The sequence below is a fragment of the Epinephelus moara genome, chromosome 8 (assembly GCF_006386435.1).
Source record: "Epinephelus moara isolate mb chromosome 8, YSFRI_EMoa_1.0, whole genome shotgun sequence".
Taxonomy (NCBI): Eukaryota; Metazoa; Chordata; class Actinopteri; order Perciformes; family Serranidae; genus Epinephelus; species Epinephelus moara.
This window is the reverse complement of record NC_065513.1, coordinates 44,843,608-44,852,942: the sequence shown is the minus strand read 5'-3', so window position 1 is coordinate 44,852,942 and position 9,335 is coordinate 44,843,608. Positions and strand designations below refer to the sequence as shown.

Sequence of the window (9,335 nt, the reverse complement as noted above, 5' to 3'; positions counted from 1 at the left end):
TTGGACGACATGCTATACTATGACTTTTTTTCAGAAGTTCAGACGACATGCTATACTATGACGTTTTTTCATGATTTTGGACGACATGCTATACTATGACGTTTTTTTCATAGTATGCTGTGATATTTATATCTGCTCTCTATGGAGTTCATTCAGATTAAATTAAGTTCATACAAAATGGCTGTCTCACCTGCAGTTGCTGCAACTCCATCTTCAGTTTGTTCACACAGGTCTCTGCTTTCACTGCTCGCTTCTGTAAGACAGACAGAGGATGGTGAGACAGAAAGACAGAGTCAAAGATACAACAGTAAATCAGTTAAACAGGATGTAACAGTTGCTAATAAGGTGGACACAGGTGTCAGGTGAGTGCTGCTTACCGTCATCAGGTGCAGGTTCTGCTCCACAGAGTGAACCATGCTCTCCAGATCCTGAGCCTCCTTCTCCTCCTGACGTGTCCTCTGCAGCAGCTCATCCGACAGTTCTGCCACCCTGACAGGGAGGACAGAGGCATGATGGGTAAACACTCTGGAACTGACAGCGTCTCTGATTGGTGCTTTGGTTTGATTGGCTGGTGCTCACCTTCGTTCGTTAAGCTCTGATCTCCTCTGCAGCTCCCTGATGGATCTCCTCAGAGTCATGTTCTCCTCCCTCAGCTGGAACCAAACACCGTTAGTTTAGTTTGGAGGGTAAAAACACGAAGTGGCTTATTCCTGACTTTGTGTTTTTTTCCCAGGTTCCCTGAACTACACACTGATGCATTTACAGACATGTTAACGATGTGATTCATCTTTGTTGTTCTTATAAATAAAGAAATAAACGTCAAAGTGTTTAATAATCAACAGGTTTCCATCATCTTCACTTTTACTAACGTAGTGTCGTTCTGGAAAATCTTCATGTGACACAACAAAACCAAAACAAGCAAAGAAAATAGAATACATACAGACAGGTAGGTCCATCCGTCAGTCAGTGGGTCGGTCAGTGGGTCGGTAAGTTGGTACGTAGGTAGGTAAGCCGATAGGTCAAAAGGTACATAGGTGTTCTTTGGTTCGGTAGACAGGTAGATCAGTACATTGTTCAGAAGGTAGGTAGGTAGATAGGTAGGTAGGTAGGTAGGTAGGTAAGTGGGTAGGTAGATAGGTAGGTAGGTGGGTAGGTAGGTAGGTAGGTAGGTAGGTGGGTAGGTAGGTAGGTAGGTAGGTAGGTAGTTAGATAGGTAGGTAGGTAGGTAGGTAGGTGGGTAGGTAGATAGATAGGTAGGTAGGTAGGTAGGTAGGTGGGTAGGTGGGTAGGTGGGTAGGTAGATAGATAGGTAGGTAGGTAGATAGGTAGGTAGTTAGAAAGGTAGGTAGGTAGATGGGTAGGTGGGTAGGTAGATAGATAGGTAGGTAGGTAGATAGGTAGGTAGGTAGGTAGGTAGGTAGGTAGTTAGATAGGTAGGTAGGTAGGTGGGTAGGTAGGTAGGTAGGTGGGTAGGTGGGTAGGTAGGTGGGTAGGTAGGTAGGTAGGTAGGTGGGTAGGTAGGTGGGTAGGTAGATAGATAGGTAGGTAGGTAGGTAGGTAGTTAGAAAGGTAGGTAGGTAGGTAGGTAGGTAGGTGTGTAGGTGTGTAGGTAGGTAGGTAGATAGGTAGGTGGGTAGGTAGATAGGTAGGTAGGTGGGTAGGTAGGTAGGTAGGTAGGTAGGTGTGTAGGTAGGTAGGTAGATAGGTAGGTAGGTAGATGGGTAGGTAGGTAGGTAGGTAGGTAGGTAGGTGGGTAGGTAGGTGGGTAGGTAGGTAGGTGGGTAGGTGGGTAGGTAGGTGGGTAGGTCGGCAGTTTGGTAGATAGCTAGATAACTTGGTTAGTCTGTAAGTTAGTAGGCTGATCGTTAGGTAGGTAGTTTGGTAGGTAGGTTGATGGGTAGGTAAGTAGTTCAGTAGGTGGATAGGTTGTTGGACAGATTAAAAGGTAGGTAGGTAGGAAGAGTTTGGTAGGTAGTTTGATTGATAGGTAGTTCAGTGAGTAGGTAAGTAGGTCCAGTTGTTAGGTACTTCGAAAGGCTGGAAGGTTGGTAGGTAGGTTGACAGGTTGCAGGGTAGGTAAGTAAGTAGGTGGTCTGGTGTGTTGAGCGGAAGGTAGGTAGTTCTTGAGTTCATTCAGTAGGGAGGTTGTTAAATAGATTGGAAGGTAGGTAGGTAGGCAGTTCGCCAGTTTGGTAGGTAGATTGGTTGATCAGTATTTAGTTTGCTAGGTAGGTTGGAAGGTCATTAGGTTGATAGGTTGGTCAGTATATAGGTTGGTGGGTAGGTAGTTCAGTGGGTAGTTAGATAGTTTGGTAGCTACATAGGTAGTTCTTTAATTCGGTAGGTAGATAGATTGGTACGTAGGTCAGACGGTAGATATAGGCAGGCAGTTTGGTAGAATTAGCAGTTTGGTAGATAATCGGTAGGTAGTTTGGTAGGTCAGAAGGTAGGAAGGTCACTAGATAGGTTGCAGGATAGGTAGGTAAGTAGGTTGTTTGGTATATTGATCAATAGGTAGGTAATTCTTCAGTTCAGTAGGTGGGTAGGTTGGTAGATAAGAAGGTAGGTTGGTCGTTAGACGCAAGGTCAGAGGGTAGGTCAGGAGGTAGATAAGTGTGGACATCCGTTCCTTCTACACCATACACACTGATTACCACTGTACTGTTGGTTGTATTGACCCTTTGCTAAGCTCCGCCTCTTTGTGATGTCAGCATGGAGCCCATGATGTCACTTCCAGAAGGAACATTAAAGTTTTCTAAAAAGGAGAAGTGATTTCAAAGAGAAGACAACAGAAGCTCTACAGATTGTGTCTGAAGGAGGAGTCTACTGAGCACAGCCTTGTTCCAGCCGGCCGATGCTGCGCTATGATTGGCCAGTTTGTGTCAGAAGGGCGGGACTTAGCAAAGGGTCAATTAGTCTAAGAAGCAGACAGTGACTTCAGTTGATTTTAATTCAGCAGCTCTTAGTAACCACAGACAGACATGGCCGCGGGGACGCTGTCGTACAATCCAGCAGCCAATGACACGTTTGTGTTTCTGTATCTGTGTTAGCATCACTCAGTAAACACGTTCAGCTCCTGTAACAGTGAATCACACGACACTACGACTGTGACATGACCTGAGACGAGGAGGAAACATCAGCATACAGACAGGTGGCGGTCCTGTCGTGCATTCAGGAGCACGCTGGAAACAAAGAAACAAAAACAAACAGCAGCAGACCCTGAACACCTCATCCTCACAGTCTGACCGCTCTGACACGTACCTGCTGTATCTGACTGCTCCGCCCACTCCTCTTCCTGCAGGAGGTGACTGGTTCAGCTATGGAGGTCTCATCATCTCCTTCATAGTTCTCTCCTCCTCCTCCTGCTCCTCCTCCTGCTCCTCCCTGCTGGATCTCAGGTTTGGAGGAGAACCTGTTTTCATTCAGAAATGTGACACATGATGTGATCCCAACAACATTACAACCATTAAGCTCCGCCTCTAATGTGACAGCAATCAACCAATCAGTGAACAGCATGACTCACCTGGTCTCCTCCTCGTCGTCTTCCTCCTCCTCTGTGTAGAGGGAGGAGGTGCTGTCTACACCTGACTGGAAGCTCCGCCCCCACTCCTCCTCCTCCTGATTGGACACATACACACACACATTAGTTGTTCTCTCCATATTCACTGTTCTCCATTTTATCTCAGTGCATCCTGATAATCCTGGAGGGGCGAGACCTCCCTCCCAGACGAGGGTACACTGTGATGTCAGTGATGATGTCACTGTACCTGTGGTGCCAGAGAGGGCTCAGAGAAGAAACAGCTCCTGACCTCAGGGTCAAAGGTCACGCTCCCGACGTCAAACGACCTCTGAGAGAGACACAGAGACAGATGGAGTCTTTAACAAGCAGAAGAAGAAGAAGAAGAAGGATGATAACAGTAATAATAATAGCTGGTTCTTCTTCTGTGGTTTCAGACTGCAGCTGTTGTACCTTACTGTGTCCCTCCTGGTCCTGGTCCTGTTCTGGGTCCTGGTTCTGGTTCTGGTTCTTCCAGCGTAGAAACTCTCTGAAGGAGAACGGGTTCAGGTCCTCGGCCTCCACCTCCTCGTCTGCTCACAGGAGGCATCATGAGGAGGATCATTATTATTAGTAGTAGAAGAAGAACTCAGAGCTGTTTGTCTCTCAGTGACCAGCAGGTGGCAGCATGACATCACAGACACTGTGGATGCATTCACTGACCCTCAGGACAACATGGAGGGTATCTGTCACAGATCTGACCTGACCTCAGATCAGCTGATCAGTCTCTATAAACACAGAGTAATAAAAGTACTAGAGTATTGTTATTACAATAAAGTAATCAGAGTACCAGTCGCCATCCTGCAGTGATGTCACTGATGTCTGAACATGTGAAATCAGCTTCAAACATCACGTGCACATGATCATCAGTTCGACATGCACACAGACAGACAGACAGACAGACAGACAGACAGACAGACACACACAGACAGACAGAGAGACAGACAGACAGACAGACACACACACACAGACAGATGACACACACACAGACACACAGAGAGACACACACAGACAGACAGGCAGACAGACAGTTGGATGGACCAGCAGCGTCGTCTTGCTCAGTTTGACCCAATGATGTCATCAGGAGGACGCTGCTGGAGTCTGACTGAGGGATCATCATCATCATCCTCTTCTTCATCCTCTTCTTCATCATTACAGTTTCAGTAAGAAAACACGACTCAAAGACAAGTTTTATCAACAGAGAGAATTAAAGGAAGTTTTCGTTTGTTTTTTTTAAATTAAGAAAAAAAACAACAACCACATATTTTACAGACGACATGCTGCACCTTGTTTTAAAAAAATAATGGAAAAAGAAAATAAAACCGTCGATAAATATTTAAAGAAAACACGATTTATTGTTTATAAACATCAGTTAAATTAAGTTAAATATAAAATACCGCCATAAACAGCAGTGATTTAGCCCCCCCCCCCCCCATTAATAACAAACTGACCGTTCAGGTCCACTGACGAACCTCCGCCGCTGAAAATAGTCCCAACACAGTGCGATCACTGACACGTGACCACCCTCTGTTGTTACTTATAAACATGTATGATATAAACATGTCAACAGTTTGTGTGTGACCTCACCGTCTGTGATGATCAGAGTTTTAGCAGCACTCCTCTGTTTGGACATGACGTCACACAGGTGTGCAGACGGACAGGTGTTTGAGTCATCAGTCACTTATCGATCGGTATTGATCATCATCGGGATCATGCGTGAGCGTCTAGCGCCGTGTCTCTGCTGCAGGACCCTGAATCCAGACCCGGAAACACACCCGCCGCTCCAAACTCACGTGACGGGTCTGAGAACTTCTCATTGGCTGGGACGGTCACATGACGCAGGACGAAAACACGGCACCAGGAAGTGCGTTTCATGCTCGAGCCCGGTAAAAAGAAAAAAAAGAAAAAAGGAAAAGTGTCCCCACGTGTCCCGGTCCGCTGCAGTCCGGTGTGTTTACCTGCAGAGACCCGGAGGAGACCGTCTGAACGGTGAGTGGACGATTAACGGTGGTGTACGAGGCCGAGTTAGCACGGCTCGGCTCGGCTCGGCTCGGCTCGCTTCGTCCCGCTTCGTCCCGGCGGTGATATGAGGTGGGTCGGAGGGTTGGCAGCGGATGCGGAGCTGGTTCGCTTGGTTCTGGTTCATATTCAGGTCTAATGCGGGTCTCCTGACCCGGGTCTGGTCTCAGGTCAGTCTGAGGCTGCAGCTCACACACCGTCAGTCTGGAGACAGATTATCTCCACACACCGAACTCCATTAACAAATCCTCTAATTTAAGGTCAACTCGTCCGCGTGTTGGCTGAGACTGAAGCCGGATGTGACTCAATGAGCTCCCTCATTAAGAAGCTGTTTGTTGTTTATTTCATGTTGATTTAAAGCCGAAGTGAAGAAGAGTCCAGACGGTCTGTGACACGTGTCTCACTCTTGTTCTCCGTGTTGATGTTGTCAGTTAACGGGCCTTTGATTTTAAAATAGGACATTTTCTAAAAGCAGTTTGGCGCAGAGCTTTTAAATGTTCCCTCTGATCATGAGGCTGAGGGGCGTGTCTACAGACTCCAGTATGACGTCATGTGTTTATTCTGCAGGGCTGGGAGATGTCTGAGGAGGCTCCCAATGAGGGGGACCAGCCCCAGTCCACCCAGTCCCCGTCCCAGGCCCAGTCCACTTTGTCCCCATCCCAGGCCCAGTCCACCCAATCAACCCAGTCCACCCAGTCCCCGTCCCAGCCCAAGTCCCAGCCTGGTTCCAGTTCTTCCAGTGGGCCGACATCAGGTAGCCAGTCGTCCAGCGGCTCGGGGACGCTGAGCAGCGTGGACACCATCCCTGTCACCCTACCGTCTGTCCCCGAGGAGCCCGAACCACAACCCTGGGGCCGCCTGCTGCCGATGGCCCCGGGCTTCAGGAGCCTTGGTGAGCCCACACGTGCTAACATGCTAACACTGAGGCTAATGCTAACATTGGTACTGTTTGTTTCTTGTTGTTGATTGTTTGTTTGTTTGTTTGTTTGTTTGTTTGTTTACAGACTGTTTTGAGGAGCAGTACCTGTTTGGACGCGGTCCAAAGTGTCAGTATGTCCTCAGAGATCCGAATGACAAAGAATCCAAAAAGTTCCGAATCTACAGCAAGAAACACTTCAGGATCTACAGAGTGAGGTCACTTCCTGTTTACTGATGATGACTGAGTGAAGGTGTGTGAGTGTATACCCTGACCGTAAGTGTGTGTGTGTGTGTGTGTGTGTGTGTGTGTGTGTGTGTGTGTCAGGAGGGCAGCGAGGTGTTTGTGGAGGACTACAGTAACAACGGGACGTTTGTTGACGGGATAAAGATCGGTCAGGACAGGAAGCTTCCTCTCATCAACAACGCCGTGCTCGCTCTGGCTGAGCCACGAAACAAAGGTGAGACACGGCTGAACACCTCAACAGGTGACTGTGGACACAGGTCTCACCTCTTACTGTCTGTCTGTCTGTCCGCAGTGTTTGTCTTCATGGACCTGATGTCCGACGATCAGTCCAGTTTACCCAGAGAGCTTCAGGAGAAATATCTGCTGTCTCGACGCATCGGCACGTGAGTCACTGTTCACGCCACCATGATGTCACTTCCTGTGCTCTGACACACTGAACTTAGTGTGTGTGTGTGTGTGTGTGTGTGTGTGTGTGTTACAGAGGAGTGTGTGGTGAGGTCAAACTAGCGTTCGAGCGATCGTCCTGCAGGAAATTTGCAGTGAAAATAATAAACAAGAAGAACTTCCAGTCTGAAGGGGTGAGTCATCTCGTCTGCTCTCTGATTGGCTGAGAGCTCTCCTTCTTCCTCCCCTTGTTTCCTTCCCTTGTTTCCTTCTTTCCTTCCGGTGAGCAATGAAGCTGGTGTTAGATGGGGAAAAACATAAAAAGAACTACAAAGATGGCGTCTGAACGTCAGACTCACTGATGACCAGCGGCAGGTCAGGATGGTGATCATGTGATGTTTGTTTTTGTCCAATCACAGACGGCGACACGAAACGCACAGACAGAGATCGAGATCCTGCAGAGAATCGACCACGTGAGTCTGACACCAACGAAGAAGAGACAAGATCACACACACTGACCCTTTAAGAGACGTTACTAATAACAACAATAATTACTGTTATTAATGGTTTAATAACTGTTAATTAATTATTATTATTATTTAATAATTCATATTTTCAAATATTTTTAATTTAATTATTAATTATTCAATAATTATTTAATAACTTAGTATTATCAGTAATCACTGATGGTGTTTTTATCCTCTCCTTGTCTCCTCTCCTCCTTGTCTCCTCCTCTCCTTGTGTCCTGCAGCCTTGTCTCATAAAGACGGAGGACTTCTATCAGACAGACGACAGTTATTACATCGTGTTGGAGCTGTGAGTCAGCTGATCATCATCAATAAGATCAATAAATGTATTGATTCAGTTTCACAGAGTTGCTGCTGATCACACTGATACTGGTTACCAGTCTGATACTGGTAGATGTTATGGTTTATCTTTAAGGCTAATAAAGTCCTGCCTGTCTGTCTGTCTGCCTGTCTGTCTCTCAGGATGGAGGGAGGAGAGTTGTTCCACAAACTAAAGACTCAGCAGCAGCTCAAGGAATCCGTCACCAAACTTTACTTCTATCAGATGCTGAAAGCTGTCCAGGTGAGACAGAGACACTGTTGCTATGGTAACCACCACACACCTGAGTCCACTGTGTGTAACTGTGTGTGTGTGTGTGTGTGTGTGTGTGTGTGCGTGTGCGCGTGCGCGCAGTACCTCCACAGTAACGGGATCATCCACAGAGACCTGAAACCTGAGAACGTCCTGCTGTCCTCACTGGAAGACGTCTGTCTCATCAAGGTACGCTCACCCTCATCTTCATCACCCTCATCACCGTCCTCACACTCCTCATCACACTGTGTGTCCCTGTCCCTGTCCCTCAGGTGACAGACTTTAACCAGTCCAGGATCCTGGACTCGACCCTGCTGATGAGGACTCTGTGTGGCACTCCATCCTACCTGGCACCTGAAGTCTTCACCCACGCCACCAGCACAGGATACGGCCTCGCCGTGGACGCCTGGAGCCTTGGTGTCCTGCTCTTTGTCTGGTAGGCTCACACCTGTCTCTACCTGTGTCATGGACGTCTGTTACCTGTCCCTCAGGTGTTAACCTGTCTGTCTGTCTGTCCATCAGTCTTGGAGGTTATCCTCCGTTTCATGAGAGTTTTGGTCACCTGACGGTCACAGAGCAGATCATCAGAGGAGAGTTCATCATGGTGCCGTCCAAGTGGAGCCACATCTCTGACCGAGGTACGACTGTCATCATAGTGACCTGTCTACTGTGACAGTGCTGCAATGCTCACTGTGTGTGTGTGTGTGTGTGTGTGTGTGTGTGTGTTTACAGCGAAGGACATGGTAAGGAAGCTGCTGGTTGTTGATCCCAGTAAGAGGATGACTATCGAGGAAGCTCTGCAGCACCCGTGGTTACAGGTAACTACACCTGGTACACAGTCCTGCTGCTGTAGGGCTGTGACACCTGAGGAAATTCAGCCTGAACTAAAGCTCGCCTCCACCAAACCCTCTAGAACCAGCAGTAAGCCTTCAGACATGGTACCTAGACCCTCGGTCTGTTCAGACAGTCCTCTTAAATGTGGGCGGGGTTGTTGTCACTCACTGCTCCGTCCAGCACTCGCTGTATTTCCTCATCAGCGGTGACACAGATGGAAGTCTGCACCTGGTTTATCGTCCACAGAACGAGGCTGCACGCCCACATTTTCAGAACAAAATA

General features: G+C 47.7%; 3 protein-coding genes across 3 annotated transcripts in view; 1 reads left to right on the top strand and 2 right to left on the bottom strand.

Annotated features, from left to right (window-relative positions):
• The window catches only part of entr1 (endosome associated trafficking regulator 1), a 7,114-nt gene extending 1,775 nt beyond the window's left edge, over positions 1-5,339 (bottom strand). Inside the window, exons 1-8 of the mRNA XM_050051661.1 lie at positions 5,144-5,339; positions 3,971-4,089; positions 3,768-3,848; positions 3,524-3,618; positions 3,262-3,412; positions 580-653; positions 378-489; positions 191-253 (exon numbers count right to left, since the gene is read on the bottom strand). Coding sequence (XP_049907618.1) covers positions 191-253; positions 378-489; positions 580-653; positions 3,262-3,412; positions 3,524-3,618; positions 3,768-3,848; positions 3,971-4,089; positions 5,144-5,189 — 741 coding nt within the window. The 5' untranslated portion in view covers positions 5,190-5,339. The remainder of the gene's footprint in view (positions 1-190; positions 254-377; positions 490-579; positions 654-3,261; positions 3,413-3,523; positions 3,619-3,767; positions 3,849-3,970; positions 4,090-5,143) is intronic.
• The window catches only part of LOC126394668 (WD repeat-containing protein 5-like), a 181,173-nt gene that overhangs the window by 142,847 nt on the left and 28,991 nt on the right, over positions 1-9,335 (bottom strand). The window lies entirely within an intron of this gene.
• The window catches only part of chek2 (checkpoint kinase 2), a 4,817-nt gene continuing 873 nt past the window's right edge, over positions 5,392-9,335 (top strand). Inside the window, exons 1-13 of the mRNA XM_050051598.1 lie at positions 5,392-5,545; positions 6,143-6,467; positions 6,580-6,704; positions 6,819-6,951; positions 7,030-7,120; positions 7,219-7,315; positions 7,541-7,594; positions 7,873-7,937; positions 8,111-8,210; positions 8,322-8,408; positions 8,492-8,655; positions 8,742-8,857; positions 8,952-9,037. Of these exons, the coding sequence (XP_049907555.1) occupies positions 6,152-6,467; positions 6,580-6,704; positions 6,819-6,951; positions 7,030-7,120; positions 7,219-7,315; positions 7,541-7,594; positions 7,873-7,937; positions 8,111-8,210; positions 8,322-8,408; positions 8,492-8,655; positions 8,742-8,857; positions 8,952-9,037 (1,434 nt within the window). The 5' untranslated portion in view covers positions 5,392-5,545; positions 6,143-6,151. The remainder of the gene's footprint in view (positions 5,546-6,142; positions 6,468-6,579; positions 6,705-6,818; positions 6,952-7,029; positions 7,121-7,218; positions 7,316-7,540; positions 7,595-7,872; positions 7,938-8,110; positions 8,211-8,321; positions 8,409-8,491; positions 8,656-8,741; positions 8,858-8,951; positions 9,038-9,335) is intronic.